The sequence below is a fragment of the Rhizophagus irregularis genome, chromosome 1 (genome assembly GCF_026210795.1).
Source record: "Rhizophagus irregularis chromosome 1, complete sequence".
In the NCBI taxonomy this organism is placed as follows: Eukaryota; Fungi; Glomeromycota; class Glomeromycetes; order Glomerales; family Glomeraceae; genus Rhizophagus; species Rhizophagus irregularis.
The window spans coordinates 5,128,341-5,148,561 of record NC_089429.1 but is presented as its reverse complement, the minus strand read 5'-3'; the positions used below and the strand labels follow the sequence as shown (position 1 = coordinate 5,148,561).

General features: G+C 29.6%; 3 protein-coding genes across 3 annotated transcripts; 2 read left to right on the top strand and 1 right to left on the bottom strand.

Annotated features, from left to right (window-relative positions):
* Positions 1–9,585: 9,585 nt before the first annotated feature.
* Positions 9,586–10,270, top strand: OCT59_001062 (uncharacterized protein; the record flags this gene model as incomplete). Its single annotated transcript, XM_066139285.1, has 4 exons — positions 9,586–9,703; positions 9,785–9,957; positions 10,015–10,185; positions 10,244–10,270. 4 exons carry the CDS (start codon positions 9,586–9,588, stop codon positions 10,268–10,270), a joined length of 489 nt encoding a protein of 162 aa, XP_065988703.1.
* A 1,657-nt stretch (positions 10,271–11,927) lies between these two features.
* On the top strand, positions 11,928–12,357 carry OCT59_001061 (uncharacterized protein; the record flags this gene model as incomplete). Its single annotated transcript, XM_066139284.1, has 2 exons — positions 11,928–11,969; positions 12,046–12,357. 2 exons carry the CDS (start codon positions 11,928–11,930, stop codon positions 12,355–12,357), a joined length of 354 nt encoding a protein of 117 aa, XP_065988702.1.
* A 7,150-nt stretch (positions 12,358–19,507) lies between these two features.
* On the bottom strand, positions 19,508–20,038 carry OCT59_001060 (uncharacterized protein; the record flags this gene model as incomplete). Its single annotated transcript, XM_066139283.1, has 2 exons — positions 19,508–19,630; positions 19,838–20,038. The coding sequence occupies 2 exons, from the start codon at positions 20,036–20,038 to the stop codon at positions 19,508–19,510; spliced, it is 324 nt and encodes a 107-aa protein (XP_065988701.1).
* Between the last annotated feature and the right edge of the window lie 183 nt (positions 20,039–20,221).

Below are 20,221 nucleotides of genomic sequence, written 5' to 3'. Positions count from 1 at the left end.
TAATTCTATATAAAAAAAGTGAGTTGCGATATTGCGATTCACTTTTTTATATTAATTCTATATAAAAAAAGTGAATTGCAGTATTGGGATTCACTTTTTTATATGATTTTAATATAAAAATGTTGAATCGCAATATTTCGAGAAAAAACGTTGCGAAAACGTTTTTTTCATAATATTATATTAAAAAAATGTTTCGTAACGTTTTTTTTTTGATATTTCAATAATAATGTTGCATAAACATTTTTTTCATAATGTTATATTAAAAAAAACGTTTTGCAATATTTTTTTCAATATTTTAATAAAAACGTTGCAAAAACGTTTTTTTTTCATAATATTATATTAAAAAAAAAAGTTTTGTACCATTTTTTTTCAATACTTTAATAAAAATAGTTCTGAAATTTTTCAGGTTTCAGGTCAGGTCAGGTCAAACAGACAACCTGATATAACCTGACCTGACCTGACCTGAAAAAAAATTTCAGGTCAGGTTTATCAATTAACCTGACCTGACCTGACCCATTCGGAACTCTAGTATTTGGCGAAAATGCCAATCAGTCACCAATCGGTCACCAATCAGTAACCAATCAGCTACCTGATTGGTGACCGATTGGTGCCTGATTTTTCACTTTTCGACCTGTGCTTATTATCTGGTTTTAATCCATCTGTTCCTACTATATGTCCCAAATATTTTACATTCTTTTTCGCCCATTCACATTTCTTTAATTTTAACATCATATTCGCTTTTCTCAATTCTTCTAATACTATCTTTATATGTTGTAAATGTTCATCCCAATTTTTTGAATATATTATAATATCATCTATATATACGTTCATAAATTTATCTAAGTATTCTTTAAATATTTTATTCATTGTTCTTTGAAATATTGCCGGTGCATTTTTTAACCCAAATGGCATAACATTAAATTCGTATAATCCTTGACTACAAATAAATGCTGTCTTTTCTTTATCTTCTTCTTTCATCTCTATTTGCCAATATCCACTTGCTAAATCAATTGTTGTAAACCATTTTGCTACTCTAAATTTTTCTAATAAGTCATCTATTCTTGGTAAGGGATATGCGTCTGTTATCGTCATTTGATTTATTTTTCTAAAATCTATACAAAATCTTTTATCTCCTGTCTTCTTATTTACTATTACTACTGGTGACGACCATGGACTACATGATTCTTGTATTATCTCTTCTTTTAACATTTTATCTATTTCTCTTTTTATTATTTCTCTATTTTCTGTACTTTCTCTATATGCTTTTTGATTTATTGGCGTTTCATCTTTCAACCTTATATTGCATTCTACTATATTTGTTTTACTTATTTTCTTATCCCCATATATACAAATATCTTCGTATTCTTTAACTAAATCTTTTAATTCTTTCTCTTGTAATCTCTCTAAATCTTTATATTTTATTTCGTCTGTCCAATCTTTGTGCATCTTTAATGTCTCTCCATTATTATGGCCAAGACCTAATAGTTTTCCTCTATAATATGTCCTTTTTCTTCATTATTTATTAAATATATTTCTCGTTCACTTGTTTCTTCATATTCATTTTCACTATCTTCATCTTCACTATCATCACTATCATTATTGTCATTAATATTTTCGTCATTATTTTCATATTCTATTGGTATTTCAATATCTTTTCCATTTTCTCTTAATATTACATTAGGAAATTTTATAGCGCGAAAAATTGCGTAAGTTTACGATTTTGTAAGTTTACGAAAGTTTATGGCATAATATTTCGAAAAATTTCAAAATATTACGTAAGTTTACAATTTCGTAAGATTTATGTGATATTACGGTTAAATATTACGTAAGTTTTCAATATCGTAAGATTTACGCAATATTACGGTCAAAATATTCTGCAAATTTACGAAACTGTAAACCTGCGTAATATTACGGTTGAAATATTTCGAAAATTTACGAAACTGTAAACCTGCGTAATATTACGGTTGAAATATTTCAAAAATTTACGAAACTGTAAACCTGCGTAATATTACGGTTGAAATATTTTGAAAATTTACGAAACTGTAAACCTGCGTAATATTACGGTTAAAATATTTCGAAAATTTACGAAACTGTAAACCTGCGTAATATTACGGTTGAAATATTTCGAAAATTTACGAAACTGTAAATCTGCGTAATATTACGGTTAAAATATTTTGAAAATTTACGAAACTGTAAACCTGCGTAATATTACGATCAAAATATTCTGCAAATTTACGAAACTGTAAACCTGCGTAATATTACGGTTAAAATATTTCAAAAATTTACGAAACTGTAAACCTGCGTAATATTACGGTTGAAATATTTCAAAAATTTACGAGATTGTAAACTGCATATGCAGTAGAACGTATACAAGGGGCATGTGATACTATTGAATAATCAAAAATAATATAAACACCTTTTCTTTTATATAAACACCTTTTTTTTTAAGTTTGGGAAAGCAAATTTATTTTTATTTACGAATTTTTTATTATTTACAATTTTTATGTTAAAAATTAAAGTAAATTCTAATTTTTATTATAACTTAATAAAAAAAATACACATTTGATACTTGTTCGCTACTATTTTATAAAATAGTACCCAGGCTGTACGGCGTGGACGTCAGTATCAGTCACAGCCCAAAAAAACGTGAGTCTCCAGCCGATATTTGGTACGGACTGGGCCTAGCTACTCACTTAATAAATAATAAAAAAATAAAAATAATTATCTTCTTACGATACGTAGGTAAGTTTCTCCTTGCCCTACGATCATCACGCGTGACTAAAATTGATCAAATTTATCAAATTTAAAACATGAACGTAAATATTAATTATAAATTTTATTATAGTATAATTACCCGGCCTCTCCCAAAATCTCGTTCTAAATTCGCGATAATATCTTACGCCGGTACGCGTCCACAGCCGCTGCCCAAGGTTACCATTACGATAAAGGACATAGTTCTAAATATCAAAATCAGTTTGAATATTCGGTAAATACATTTAATTTATATGAATGTAATGTTATTTATTTACTTACATGGTAATCCCTGACGAGGTTCCTCCACTTTTGGCTGCACTGTTGCCCAGAAACCCTCGTTCGAAATATTCTATTTATTCTGATTCAATTAAATGGATTGGTTAATTTGAATTTAAATTCTTTCTTAAAGAAATTATAGATATTAGTCATATGAACCTATTGGCAACAGAGTCCCAAAAATCTTGGCGGCTTCTACCATTAATATTGTGGTAGGCGCAGTTTCTGTCTCGGCGTATATCAACAAGTTCGTCCATCATAGCTTAGTTCCAATGGACGTTATAGTGGGAACGACGACGTGTGTGGCGAGGCATTATTAGTAATTTGATTTTGGGATGAGTAAAAATTTGAAAGAAAGTCGTAAAATGTCACTTTAAATAAAATTTGAACAATACCTCTTTGGTTTGATTTTATTTCTCGTTTCAATTAAAATTTAATTTATTAGACTTTTCATCATTAAACATATTAATTAAATCTCATGCGGATATGGATTATCTAAATATAAATATCATGATTCTAAATATAAATATAAATCACTTAATTTATTTTAATTTTTTTTTAAAAAAAAAGATCTTAGTTTGATTTCAATTAAAAATAATTAAAAATCATGTACAGTCGGGTCCGAAAGTGACGCCCGATTTTGTACGGTGTTACGATACACAAAATTTACATTATTTATACCCCCTTTTTTTTATTTTTAAATGTTTTTCTCACAATTTCATAACCTAATAAACGCGTTGCAAAGTTAAAAAAATAATGTCACATAGAACTGAGTTAACTTCTCAAGATAAAGGAAAAATACTAGCATATATGGAGAATTTTAACCCTGCACAAATAGCAAGAAAAATTGGTCGTGACCCCACCACAATAAGAAGAATTATTGACAGATACAAGAAGACAGGGAAAACTGAAAATTTACCTAGATCGGGGCGTCCACCTGCTCTCAATAATAATGAGAAAAATGCACTCATAAACAAAGTTACACAAGATCGACGCGAACCTTTACATGAAGTCATTAATACATTAGATTTAAATTGCAGCCTTACAACTGCTAAAAGAGCATTACATAGTGTTGGAATTTATTCCCATGTTGCTGCAAAAAAACCCTTTATCTCAGAAAAGCATGCATTAGCTCGTATTAGTTGGTGTGAAAAATATAAAGAAAAAACAGCTTATGATTGGGCACAAGTTATTTTCTCAGATGAATCAAGTGTTGAGATTGGCAAGCAGTCACGACAAATAAGAGTTTGGAGACACACAGGGGAAAGGTTTAACACTGAATGCTTGACACCTATCTTTAAAAGTGGTCGAAAATCAGTCATGGTTTGGGGATGTTTTGCAGGAGGGATAAAAGGGCCATTAATTTTTTGTGATGAAAATAAAGAAGGAAATGAAAAAATCAATTCAAATACTTACATTAGAATCCTAAATTCATATCTGTATCCATTTCAGCATACAGTTCATGAGTTAACAGGAAGGGCTGCAATTTTTCAACAGGATAATGCACCCATACATACCGCGAAAATAACCAAGGATTGGTTGAAGAAGAATAAAATTGTGGTTATTGATTGGCCGGCAAATTCTCCCGATCTAAATCCAATAGAAAACATCTGGAAGCAGTTAAAGGACAATATCCAGAGTTGTAAAGTCTTTCCAAGAACTGTGGATGAACTTAAAGTTGCACTAAGTGAAGAATGGGAAAATTTGGATTGCTCCATTTTTGAAGAGGTTGTTGCTTCAATGCCACAAAGAATAAATGCAGTACTAGAAGCAAGGGGAGGGCCAACACATTATTAACCATTTTTAGTAATTATTTTTTATGTGAATTTTAATGAAAATCAATAAAGTTTTGCCATTTTTGGCATTAATTTTAAATCGGGCGTCACTTTCGGACGTGACTGTACATGTTTTGGTTATTTAAATATAAATATCAATATATTATATTTAAAAATAAACTAATTTATTATTAGCACATTCTATTGAATTTTAAAAAAATCAATTTTTTTTTTTAAAAAAAAAATCATCAATATATCATATTTAAAAATAAAACAATTATATTCTGATTAAATATTTTGCGTACATTTCTTAAAAAAATCATAAAAAAAAATCTTGTACGTCGTACATGCAATTACTAAATATCATCCCCTTGTGATAAATAAAAAATTACGCAACACAAATTCAACACAAACTCAACACAAATTTAACAAATTTAACGAAATTTGGCCAAAATTAATAATTTTTTACCAGAATTATCAACACAAATTGAACACAAATTGAACACAAATTTCAGTCACGATTTATTTATGTCACACCCGTGTTGTTAATAATTAAATAAATAAATCTGCATTTTATTTATGATATGGGAAACGTGACCATAAATTCTTTAAGGATATAATTTTATTAAAATAAATCAAAACTCCTATATCAAGTGACTAAAAAATATATTTATTTACGAAATATTCATTTTGTTTATCAAATCGGGGTACTATGTGAACGACACCATGTATAGACTCTATAGCTACAAAGTTATATAATTCTATCAATTTTAAGTGAGGACATCCATATAAATATGGGTTCCTTTTAGATTTAAAATCGTACCATTGAATTAATGCGAGATTTAGCGGTGGGTCTGTTAATACTTCTGCTAACAATAAGGCCTATAAATAATAAATATTTATTAATACTTTATAATAAATTATTACATAAATTGGAAAAATACCTGTCCATAACAAAGTCCTTTGTCTGATATATAATCATTTGATTCTTCAGAATCCATTGAAATAGCTATGTCGCTAAACCATACTTTATTATGATACCTGTTTGTGGCACGCATTATGGCACCATTTTCCAGTGTTACCGATCCGTATATGTTTATTCGGGTTTCACCAATAATTGTGAACCCATCAAGTAAATCTAGATATGAATCCAGACAACTTATAAATCTAGCAAAACCGGTCTGCATTTTATTGTCTACGGAATCTTTTTTTTCATTAAAAAATGTATTTGCATCTTGTAAAGAGAAATCAAAGAGTCTTGCAGAAAATTTACAAGTGCGAGGTGTTTTTGCTGGATTCACTGAATGTTGAGACATTCTAATAGATATTGCTTGACGTTTTATCTATTAATTTAATTTCCATCTTAAGTTATATAATAAATATATACAATAAATAAATTTCCAAATACTTACAGTTTGTAAAAGCTGAGGTTCGACATCTTTTTTATTGCTAATTCGGTAGGGTATTTTAACGAAATATTTGTGGAGACTTTCGTAAGTTTCTGTGGTATAGCCATTTATTGCGCCATAAGATCGTATTGAGTCAATAATGTGATAAACCCATGAATGCAATTTAGGCAACTTCAAATTGGAAGGAGAAACAAATTTAAAAGCCTTGACAAACATCCGCGCCCATCTATGTATTGCATCCTAAAATTTAAATGTTAATTTAATTTATTTAATTTAAATTTTCGATTTTACTAAAATTTTAATACATATATTAAATTTCTCCAAGTCACTTTCACTAAATTCTTCATATCTACTTAAAATATACATTTCATTCCAATATTCGTACAATTTCACAAGATCATCATTATTTACAAAATTATCTACTTCGTTATTATTTTCATCATATAAATTATCAATAACAAATATCATGACTTTCATCAAACTTCGATATTCATTAGCAGTTAATCTTGCAATTGACTGCAGTCCATTGGAAAAAATTTTAATGGCGGGAAAACGTGGAATTGCTGCTAGACGGCAATCTACTTCTTCAACTAATTTATTACCATTAACATGTTGCAATTTTAAGATATCGCACGTGAAGATAATTTGATAACGAAATAAACCCAAATCTAAATGATGCATTCTGTCAGGAACAGTAGCCAAGTAGATATTTATATTCCTTGATAATATAAATATTTATAATTAATATATATATATGTTATTATAATTATTTCTACTTTTGCATACTTACGGCAAATCCCAAAAAAATTAGGTACAGATTCTATGCAAACAGATTTTTGTGTATCATTTTCAAAATATTTATGCATTTCATCATGAGTTCTTAGTATTACATCATTAACCGATAAGTTTATATTTGCAAGATTGTCCCTTTTAATTAAACAGGAGTGACATGGAAGGCTTGAATTGGAGGATTTATAAACTAAACAAAAACTTGCGGCTTCTGGCCAATCTGCAATAATAGTTGAAACTCTAGGATAAAACCAGGTATTTTCATTATTTATAAAAAGGTCTATACCATCTTTTAATAAAATAATTGGTTCTAGTAAATGACGTAAAGATTTATGAAAGGTATCACGAACCAGATCTTTATTTGCAGCTTCTAAAATTGGTAAATATCCCAAAAGTTGCTTTGCATCCTGTTTATTATGACGCCATATTGGGATATTGCCTAATGAAATATATATTGGATGCAATTGACTTTTTCCTAATGTATCTGTAGTTGTTGCATCTGAATATAAAATAATTGATAATAATTTGGAACCAGTAGGTAAGGATTCTTGCGTAGTTTTCCACCATTTTCCAGTGTTTTGTTCACTGTAAATACTTTCTCTATTATACTATAAAATAATATAAATAAATTAAAATAAATATTATTTAAATTATTGAATTAACTAATATTTACTATTTACCTCATAGTTTTCGTAAGATAGCGCAAAATTTTGTGTTATGTCAGGAACAGTTAAGATATTTTTGATGCACTGTATTAAGTTTTGATAATAAAGAAAATAATCTTTATCCTTATGTTTTGTTATAAGAACTTTACTAAATTCTAAATTAGAAAACTTCATATTATTCATAAATGCTAGTCCCTGTTCAATATTTTTTGGTAATGGTGATTCTGTAAGATTTGAATGTTTATTAAAAAAACGTATTATTTCATTACCACCTTTATTGTTTATTTTATATTTCGTTACTAATAACATTAGATCTTTATAAGCATCATTAGGAAATTCTGTGCAAGTTTTGGTATTGAGATTTTTGGGTTCTTCAAAAATTTCAGGCTCTTCAGATGAATCTAATATATTTTCAAAGTTACTATCTTCAAGGCTCATCTCTGATATTGCACTTCCAATACTGTCAAATGACATATTTTGTACATTATTATCATCATCCACCTAAAATTATAAACCAAAATGAGTTAGTATAATTTGAGCTTTTTCTTTAAAAAGAATAATCTGGAATAACATAATTACCTCAACTTTATCATTTTCATATTCACTACTTAGATTACTTCTTGTATCCATTTCACTGCTATATTTTTCACTATCATTATTATCATCATCATCTTCTACTTCTACTTCTACATTTTTTAAGCATTTTTGGGCGTGTTGAGTATATGCAAAGCGTTGACTGAATATTCGCATACAAAGGGGGCATTTGAAACTCATGTTACTAAATTAACGCGTCAAATTTGATGAAAAGTATCAATTCACTATTTAATTTATATAAGATTATATGTGCTAATAAAATTATATTGCAAATTCATTGTAAAAATTTAATGAATTAATTGAATGGATTACAATTGATTAAGTTATTTGAATAGACACGACTACGCAAATTTACGCATTAATGAATGGAACTGGCTGTAAGAATCTGGTGGCTAATATCGCGGAATCATTCGCAATTTTACGCATTATAGCAAAATTTAAAATATGCGAAACACTCAGCAATTTTGCTGTCGGGAACTTGCCAAGTTCGTGGGTTGGCAAATCTAAAAATAAATGTAACAAGTCTATGATGTACCATATAAATATTGTTTATTATTTTATTTACTATTTCAATTTGCCGGCAACCTGCCAAGTGAATCTGACAGCAAAAGTGCTGAGTGTTTCGCATATTTTGAATTTGCTGTAACGGGCTGTAAGAATTCGGATGGCTTATTCAATCGGCTAATCATCTGATAATCAGCCGCAAATTTATTGGCTTAACACGGCAAATCACTTTTACAATAATGGACAGATGATCAGCCACAAATTTATGCGATAATCAGGTTATAAGCGCTCAAGATCACTATCAATCTGATCAGCCAAATGAGTTCACTGGCTGCAACTTTTTTTTTCCATGCATAAAAGCCCCAACATGTGTAACATGTTATTTTTTTATAAATTGGATTTGATTAATATTTCGATTGTATTATGTGCTTTTACGAGAGTTTTTTTTTAAAGTTCTCTTATGAAAGTGTTACAATATTTTTTCGTAATATCACGATGCAAAATTTTTGCATTAGTACATTCATTTTTCGTAATATTTCGCATTAGTTCATTCATTTTTCGCAATATTTCGCAAGTTTTTTTTCTTTTTTAGTATAGAATGGCGGAAATTACCTTATGACAGCTTGCCTTCTTTTTCTGAATTTCTGATTCATGTATTTCCCCCTTTTTCCTCATCCTTTTCGAATTTTCTAGTTCACCTTTTTCTCATATATTTCCTCTTTTTTCTCATATATTTCCTCTTTTTTCTCATATATTTCCTCCTTTTTCTCATATATTTCCTCCTTTTTCTCATATTTTCGTTTCAAATTTATTATCATAATGGCTACAAAGCGTGGCGAGAAACGAAGAATTGACGATAATGAAAGATTTTCAAAATGTAGTACTGAGGGTAGCGAAGCTGAGAAGCGAGTGAGAATATCCGATGATAGTGTTGATGGTATATATGACATAATATGTATCATATTCTTTATAAAAGAAATTATATAATATATAGTTAAATTATATTTTATTGTTAAAGTTAATAAAAAAACAATAGAAAAACTATTAAGAACCAATTCGCAGATAATTTCTAAGCTTGAAGTTCTTATCACCGGACAAAAAAATCTTGAAACCCGTCTCTCGAGCATAGAAAAAAAGCTCAACGATAATAACAAAAATAATAATAATACAATAGATCCGGAGTATGTAAAGGTAATAAAGATGAATATTATTTAATGTAAACCTGAAATGCTAACCTCGTTTGATTAGAAGCTCGTTAAGAAGGTGTCAAAAATTTTATTTGAAAATTTTGTTTATCCTTCGCAAGACGAGTACAAACTCGCTACTGAAAAATATTTAAAAGACGAAAATCCGGAATTTATGCGCCAGTTCAAAAAAAATCAATGGATTATTTTTTTCGAAAAAAAAATTGCCCCGACTGTAAGTTAAAGCAATTATGAATTTTATTAAATTTCATACTAACATTTTTTTTTAATAGTTAGTACAACAACATAGAAGCATATGAGGGACGTTCACGTCTAGAGTTAAAGACGTTATGTATTCTGTTTTCGAAGTGACTGGGCATAAATTACCGTCTACTAACACTCAGGCTAGTCCGTCAAAGATTCAGAAATGGAAGAATAAGGCGGAGGTGAAAAGATGTTACAACAACCTATTTAAAAAGGTTAAAGATGGGCAACCTACGACATATACAGTCACCCCTCTCTACAGCGAACCTCGATATAGCGAATAACACGATATAACGGATCATACAGTGTGGTACCGATTTTAAATATGAAAAAAACCTTGATATAATGAAGTTTACTATTTATTTACTGTATAACGTAGTACAAAGTAAAGTGTGTGAATTTCTTATATAAAAATGCCTTTCGATATAACAGATTTTTTTTATAACGAATTTTTTTTCAGTTATAACGAAGAATTTCTATAGTTTATAATTAAATGTAATTATTAATAAATATTGATGCATTATGACATTAAATATCACCCCTGTGTTTTATATTTAAATTATAGATCAGGATTGTATTAGGATCGTATCAAGATTAATAATTCTGGCTATTTTATTTAATATTTAGGCAGAATTACATTAATTTACATTAATTCGGTTGTAATAGGATTTGATGTGAATTGTTATTAATTTATATTTATCACAGGGGTAAGGACATTCCTAGTTAAATTAATATATCATTAATAATTTATTTATTATATAGTCAGTTATTGTTAAACAGCATTCCTACAAAAAAAAGGAATTATAATAAACATTTTTATATAGAACACTTCAGGAAGCATTCCCTATAATAAAAAAATAAAAAAAGAACATTAGTAAATGTTCTTAAATGAAATTAAAAGAAAAAATTGAGTTGTCCCACTTACTTCTTGTCTCAAGCGTCCATTTCGAAGTCCCTACAATAAAAAAAATAAAAAAGAACATTAGTAAATGTTCTTAAACGAAATTAAAAGAAAAAATTGAGTTGTCCCACTTACTTCTTGTCTCAAGCATCCATTTCGAAGTCCCTACAATAAAAAAAATAAAAAAGAACATTAGTAAATGTTCTTAAACGAAATTAATAAAAAAAATTGAGTTGTCCCACTTACTTCTTGTCTCAAGCGTTCATTTCGAAGTCCAGGAAGTTCCCTATAATAAAAAAATAAAAAAAGAACATTAGTAAATGTTCTTAAATAAAAAAAATTGAGTTCCCCACTTACTTCTCGTCTCAGGCGTCCATTTTGAAGTCCAGGAAGTTCCCTACAATAAAAAAAATAAAAAAGAACATTAGTAAATGTTCTTAAATGAAATTAATATAAAAAACCTCCAGTTCTCACTTACTTCTCATTCTAGGCATCTATTTTGAAGTTTAGAAAGCACCCCTATAAAAAAAAGATTAAAAAAAATGTTAAATTATCGGTAATCAGATCAACAAGTCACATGATCTGTATAACCAATATTCCTATACCGAAGAATTCGTTATAGTATTAACGAAGTTGCTTATAACGAAACCCTGATCAGCTGGAACCTAGGGTTCGTTATATCGAGAGGGGACTGTATGTCGCTGATAATTGATAAGTTGCGAAAAGAAAATAAAAATCCCTCAAAAACACAAATAGCGTATGCGATTAGCATATGTGAAACGTACTTAAATCCTAATAATCAAAACATTCAAATGAGCGAAAGTATAATGAAGTCGAAGATAATCAACAACTTAGTAAGTTTTTAATTTACAATTTGCAAAATGTGAATTATTTGAATTACAGTTTATTTATTTATTTATTGATTTTTAGCAAAAGTTGGAAAATAGGGATAAATTTACACATTCGGACGATGATTCTCATGATGGTAATGATGTAGATGATGGTGGTGATAGAGCAGCTGACGATAGAGCAGGTGCGGCTGATGATGGTGTGACTAACGATGGTAGGCCTAACGATGGTGCGGCTAATGATGATGCGGCCAACGATGGTGCGGCCAACGATGGTGCGGCCAATGATGGCATAGCTGATGATGATATACTTTCTATTGACTCTTATAACATGGAGGAGGAAGGTCGGTATGTAAATAGTTTATTAGAGAATTATGGGTTGCATAGGAAATAAATATTATTTTTTATATATATCACACGTAATAGCATTTTTTTTTACCATAATTAATATAGTTTTAATAAATAAAATGGTTATTAATTCTTAACAACACGGGTGTGACATAAATAAATCATGGCTGAAATTTGTGTTCAATTTGTGTTCAATTTGTGTTGATAATTCTGGTAAAAATTTGTTAATTTTGGCCAAATTTCGTTAAATTTGTTAAATTTGTGTTGAATTTGTGTTGATAATTTTTAATTTATCACGAGGGGATAATATTTAGTAATTGTGCATATACAATTTCTGTGATTTTTTAAAATGCGGATTTCCGTAATTTTACGATATCGTATTTTCTGGCCAATCAAAATTAGGCTGATCCTTGCATGTGATTTAATCATTTAATCATTTAATCATGCACGCGTTTTTGTCTTATTTTTTTTGTTTCTTATTTCTTTATTCTTTTGTTCAATATTTTTAATTTTTTTGTCTCTTCTTTCTATTATTTCTTTAATTATATACAATATATTTACATATATTTCATAATTTATTGCTTTGCAGGTATAGAAATATTTGTTTATTAATACTAATTATTTTCATTTTTTTTTACCTCTTTGTTATTTTGTATCGTAATACTAACAATAATATCCATGTTTCCTTTATTCCTTTTTACTTGTACTTTAATACTAACGATACTAACAATACTAACAACATGTTTATTTTTTCCTTTCTCTTTATTTCTTTATTCTTTTGTTCAATTACTTTGCAGGTATAGAAATATTTATTTATTAATACTAATTATTTTAATATTAACGCGTTTTTTTTTACCTCTTTGTTACTTTATGTCGTAATACTAACAATACTATCTACGTTTCCTTTATTTCTTTTTACTTGTACTTTAATACTAACGATAATATCCATGTTTCTTTTACTCCTTTTACTGTTTCTTTAACTCTTTTTACCTTAATACTAACAATAATAACAATATTTCTTTTATCTTTATATCTAATACTAACGTTACTATAGCTGTTTCTCTTCTTTTTACGTCTAATAATATTGTTACTCTACTCTTTCTTTTTTTTACTTTTATGTATTCTGTATATATTAATAAATACTTGTAATTTTTTATGATTATATCTAATAAAACATACATTATATAAACTTATAGTACAGAAAATGAAGTATTATTTATCGAAATATTTTGAAATATTACGAAATATTAAGTTGTGTAAAATCACAGAATATTACGAATCGTCAAATTATGGAATATTACGCATCATAGAATTTTGAAATATTTTAAAAAGTTGCGAAGTATTACGCAGTAAAATTACGGAATATTACGAATCGTAAAATTATGAAGCCTTGCATACAGTAATATTTCGAAATATTTTAAAAAGTTACAAAATATTACGCTTACGCAAACTTGCGGCGGATCTGAAAACTTATGAAATATTATGTAAAATTACGAAATATTGCGAACTGCAAAATTACGGAATATTACAAATCGTAAAATTATGAAGCTTTGCATATCGTAATATTTCGAAATATTTTAAAAAGTTACAAAATATTACGCTTACGCAAACTTGCGGCGAGTCTGGAAGCTTACGAAATATTATGATGTGTAAACTTGCGCAACTTTTCGCACTATATAATTTCCTGATGTAATATCTTTTCATTATAATCTATTATTCCTTTCTTTTCTCTTAACACATCATTTCCTAATATTAATTCTTTTTCTACTGATTCAATTACGTCCATAATTATTTTCATTTCTGTATTTTCATTTATTTCTATTGTTATTTCTATTTTTCCTTTTGATGCAACTCTTGTTCCATTAGCCATTATAAATCTAATATCACTCTTTTCTATTATTGGAATATTTAATTCTTTTCTTAATTTATCTGATATTAAACTGACTGATGCTCCTGAATCTATTATTATTGATACTAATTTTCTTTATTATCTTATCTGTTATATCGTCATTTACCCATGGTCTTGGATATTCATTTATATCCCACCATTGATATGTTATACTTTTCTGAAACTTCTTGACTTTCTCTCTATTTTCTTCTTCTACTATATTTTCTTCTAAATGTAGTATTTCTTTGAAATATCTCATAGTACCGTATCCTTTGTTTTTAATGGTTATTGATTCTATTTCGTCTAACCATTCTTCAAATTTTGCAAATCTTATATCTAATTCGTCATCTTCTATAATATATCTATATGTTAATAATTCTCTATTTCCTAATAGATTCACTTCTGTTCGATCGTCTAATATAAACTCGTTATCTTCACTCAATATGTAATGTTCGCAGATCACTTTTATCACTGATATAATTCCCATTTTTCTGTAATCTGATTTATTCCTATATCTAATTGACCTTACAACTATATCTAGAAGTTTTTCCCCTTCTTTTCTTATTTTCTCAAATTCTCTATTTCTTTTCTTTTTACTAGATGGATAACTTTCTTCCCCATCCTTTCTTGTTAGTACTATGTATTCCATTAATTTTACATATGTATTTTTGTTATAACTCATCGCTTCTAATATTACTTTTTGAAAAATCTTCCAAAATCTTTTAAACCAATCTCCTATCTCTATTTCATCAGTACTATAACATTTTAGACATGAAGGGTCCACTTGATATTCTTTTCTTAATTCATTATGTTTCTCTATTTCATGTCTATTCTTAATCTCTTCTAACTCATCGTATATATCAGACATTTTTTTTATTTAAACATTTCATAATTTCACTTTTATTTATATTTTTTTTAAAATTTTATCATCATTTAAATTACTATTTTATCTTTTACTTCTTTTAAAATACAGTTTAAATTTTAATATTTTCAAAGTTCCAGCTTTGATTCTATAATTTCTCTATACATTCTATAATATAATCTATAATCTATAATCGCGATTTTATTTATAAACTTTTTATATCTTGCGCAAATAAACTGTGATCAAGGCTAGGGATTATTTATAACTGGGGCCACCCAGTGTCAGACTAATATGATCACCAACAAAGGCTTATTTATACTGGGTCCTCCCAGTGTGCTCTTATTTATACTGGGGTTCTCCCAGTTCTATACACAACATTAAACTTTTTAATAACTTTTAATCTTTTTCTTATATTAACTTCCAAAATATTTATTTCAAATCTATTTCATATTATTTTATTTCTCGCATTTCATTTTATAATTCGTTAATATTTTCTTATTATAATTGGATAGCCACGGATTTTTAAGCAATCAATGTACTAAAATTTCTGTTGACAAACGCCCCTGGTGACACAACTATTTCTTTACTATTATTTTCTTGTTCATTTATATTTTTATTAATCAATCGCCCCTGCCCAAGGGGCAGCTATATATTTCTTTTACTGCGCCATTATTACATCATTTTATTTCATATAATTCATTATTATCTTTTACAATCTTTCATATTATTCTTTTATTGTAATAAAATTATTTTTCATATATCAAATACACAGGTCGAAAAGTGAAAAATCAGGCACCAATCGGTGCCTGATTGGCATTTTCGCCAAATACCGTCACCAATCAGGCAGTTTGCTAACTTTTGATCCAGTGATCAGAAAAGAATGAAATATAGCTCATTGGAATCGTCTCAACATGACGAATCTAATGGTAGTAAAATCTCATTTCTAGGATTAATACTTGATGAGAAATTAAGTAAAATATAAAAATAAAAATGTATCATTTATATTTTATTTAATTTTTTATTAACTATTAATCCTAGAAATGCGATTTTACTACCATTAGATTCGTCTTGCTGAGACGATTCCAATGAGCTATATTTCATTCTTTTCTGATCACTGGATCAAAAGTTAGCAAACTGCCTGATTGGCGACGGTATTTGGCGAAAATGCCAATCAGTCACCAATCAGTCACCAATCAGGTACCTGATTGGTGACCGATTGGTGACTGATTGATGCCTGATTTTTCACTTTTCGACCTGTGTATAACAACATTTTGATATTTCTCATATTTACAATATCATTTAATTTTCTTTTTTCATTTAGTAACCTATACCGGGCTTGCCTTTATTTTCTTTATAGAAGTATAGTAGTTTACGGGTTTGTCACTAATAACTTTTCTTTTCTTATAATACTTTTGAATTTTTCAATCATTTATTAACTTCTTATTATTCACAAAATTCATTCTCCTTATAAATTTTTATTTTCATTTAATTTTTAAATCTTTTCATTATTATCTTGAATATTTCATTTATCCTTTCGATATATACTTTTTTAATATATCGTATATTTCATTTTTCATATATTCCGTAATATTCCTTTTTCATAATATTACTTTTACTATATCCTTTTTCATATATAGTAACATTTTTCTCATATTTCAGATAAGTCTTCATTATCTTATCATTTCTTTGATGATTTCACATATCATCCTTCCTTTCTTATATTTCTTTGATGATTTCTCATATCATCCTTCCTTTCTTATATTTCTTTGATGATTTCTTATATCATCCTTCCTTTCTTATATTTCTTTGATGATTTCTCATATACTTTTCTTTTATTTCTTATTTAGATTTTGTATGAAGACAACAATCTTTTATTTTCTCGTGAGCATGCACCAAAATGTGACATGCCGCCCATAGGATATTAAAATAAAATATCATATGTTGCCACCGACGTGTTGAGTTCGAATATATTATATGCTTGGTTTAAAATAAAAATTAGTTACAAAAAGTACATAAGCATTATTTTCTTACCAAAATTTTAAATTGTGATAGTTTCCCCAAAATTATAAATCATTATCAGGTCATTAAAAATGACACTTCTTTTTCATCATAAGAAAAAGGTTAAAAGAATGTGTTAGTTTATTTTTTTTTAAGGGCAAATTAAAATTTTTTTTTTATTTTCCAAAAATTTTTAACTGCCGAATTCCCTATCGAAATCCACTTGTATTTATACATTTTAAGAAAATCATTTCTACTATCTACTACTCTTTCTCTATCAAAATTCCATCGGCTAAATATTTATCTGTCACTTACTGCGCCATGTGACTTGTCACGTGACTTTTGTATTCCCAACTATTTCTTCTTGTGTAACCATATCATGTGACCTACTGCGCCACAGGATTTACTGCGTCATTTATTTATTATATTTTCAGTTATTACAACGTGTGGAAACTTTCGTCGTCTTGTCTACCTAATCCGTCGGTGTTTTGCATTTGGGTATCTCGTAAGATTACATGTTCTATAGGTTTATTCAATTATGCCATCACGGTATGTCGGTAAAAAATAAACCTACCAGTTCTTAGCAATCATGTCCAGATAACCTTGTTCGCATTTTTTACATGGCAGTATCCCGCGGTTTTAAACTTGAAAGTCTTTAGAGTCGTATCTGCATTCTCTGAACAAGTGAAAAGCGCGGGGCTATCTGGCTGCTCTTTTAAAATAAATCCGTCTGTATGGATACGTTGTACTTTATCCTTGTATGGTTGAATTGCCTCAGATGTGATTTTGCGACCACGTGCTAATAAGAATGGGGCGATCCTAGAATATTCACCTTTGAAGGAATTACCTGGGTTTGTAAACTGGAATCGCTACTGGTCAGATCCTACTGGCATGATAGAATTGAGTGTATGGCCCTCTGGAAATGTAAATGGGTCTGTTTGATCTGTGGTGAGTGTCTTGTAATTACGCTTCCTCTGGCATAATGCTCCCCATAATATGTTGAGGACTCGCTTTGCCACGCGGCCAGCTATGCCACCCTGGTTTTTAATTTTGAAGAGGAAGTGTACATACTCACTGAATATTACAGTTCCAGGGATTCTCACTTCTCTATCATATATCAATGCATTTGGCTTCCCATCCTGTATTAACTGTATATTGAAACCAAGTTTTTTTGCTCGTTGTAAGTTTATGAATGTATAGATTCCCCTTTTATTCTGTCGGAAGAGAATATTATTCCCACTTACTTTAGCACGAAATAATCCATACAAGGCATAACTCCTGTGGTCAACAAAGTCATTAAGTGTCTGGAATTTACCCCGTCTGATTGGAAAGTTCACGTTTAATTGTTGGATACTCGGGTATAAACTTGTTGCGTCGTACTGTCTTCCATAGCCCTTCCACTCGTTATCTGCTCAGATTAATCCTCCCATCATTGCATCACTTAACCACTCTGCTTCTATCGGGTCACACAGGTCGAAAAGTGAAAAATCAGGCATCAATCAGTCACCAATCGGTCACCAATCAGGTACCTGATTGGTGACCGATTGGTGCTGATGGCATTTTCGCCAAATACGTCGCCCAATCAGGCAGTTTGCTAACTTTTGATCCAGTGATCAGAAAAGGATGAAATATAGCTCATTGGAATCGTCTCAACAAGACAAATCTAATGGTAGTAAAATCGCATCTCTAGGATTAATACTTGATGAGAAATTAAGTAAAATATAAAAATGAAAATGTATCATTTATATTTTATTTAATTTTTTATTAACTATTAATCCTAAAGATGCGATTTTACTACCATTAGATTCGTCTTGTTGAGACGATTCCAATGAGCTATATTTCATCTTTTTCTGATCACTGGATCAAAAGTTAGCAAACTGCCTGATTGGTGACGGTATTTGGCGAAAATGCCAATCAGGCACCAATCAGGCACCAATCAGTCACCAATCAGCTACCTGATTGGTGACCGATTGGTGCCTGATTTTTCACTTTTCGACCTGTGTCAAGAGGATCATTAGCTGGAATCCCTACACTTAATCGTTCGAATAACCAGAGAGCCGTTCTTTTGTAAGACCAGTTATGGTATGATAAGTCGATTCCTAAACCGAACTTCTTTGTCTCCTGTAGAAAGGAATTCTACTCCTCGTGGATTCTCTGATATGCTTCTTCAAGAGTTTCATATACTCCAGTCTTATGGTTCTTCTCAACAGAGATAAAGGAACTTCTTGAATTCTTAGTTTTTTGAAACTGCCCAATTGTACAAGACTTAACCATTTTGCCGTTATATATTGTGACTACATTGTTTACTCCATCTTCATGATACACAATGGGCAGATTACGCTTTTTATCTAATTTACTGGGGTGGAGTCTTCTAGGATTTAACGCGAGGGAGTAGTGACCCTCAGACAGGATGAGAGTCGCACGTCTATCGAACTTACTCTTAGAGATTCAGGTAATATCCCCCACGATATTAAGTGTGAGACTTCCTGCGAGTTGTTCAACCTTATCCATGCATGAAACTGGGATGGGAGCATCACGATTGAGACCTAATGCCTTTTTGATAAACTCAGGCTTTTCGATTGATTTTGGCATTTTAGAGAATGTGCCGTAGATATTTTTTAGGCATTCATACAGGCAATTATTTAGCTCCCCATCGCATCCTCCTGTGGCCGGTAGAGCGTCTCTTATATAAATTATAAATCGTTCGAAATAATCGGGGTCTGCGTCATCTGGTAGTTATGCTTCATCATAATGGTCTAACAGTGAAAAAAGACTTACCGGTTCATTTCCTGATGTCCATCCACTGGGTTTCCAGTTTTCATAGGGAAGCAGGATCTGGAATTTATGTGTCGAATACCGGGATTGGAGTCGCTGTCCAAGTCTTACTATTGATCCTCTAGAAAATCTTGCGCCTGAATACTGTAATTCTTTGATATCCGGTCTTGTAGGTAAAGCACGGACAATCTCTGAATAAACCATTTGATGTATTTATGAATTGTGTTCAGTTGTAATATAGGTTTTTTATACAAAAAATATAAGATAACTAAGAAGTGCTTATCTTATTAAAAGGAGTCAATCTTGCTGCATACACGGTCAAGATCCTCTTCATCCCAGTCGTCGATGATTCTATTGGCGGCTTCCCATTCACGTTCCATATTAGTT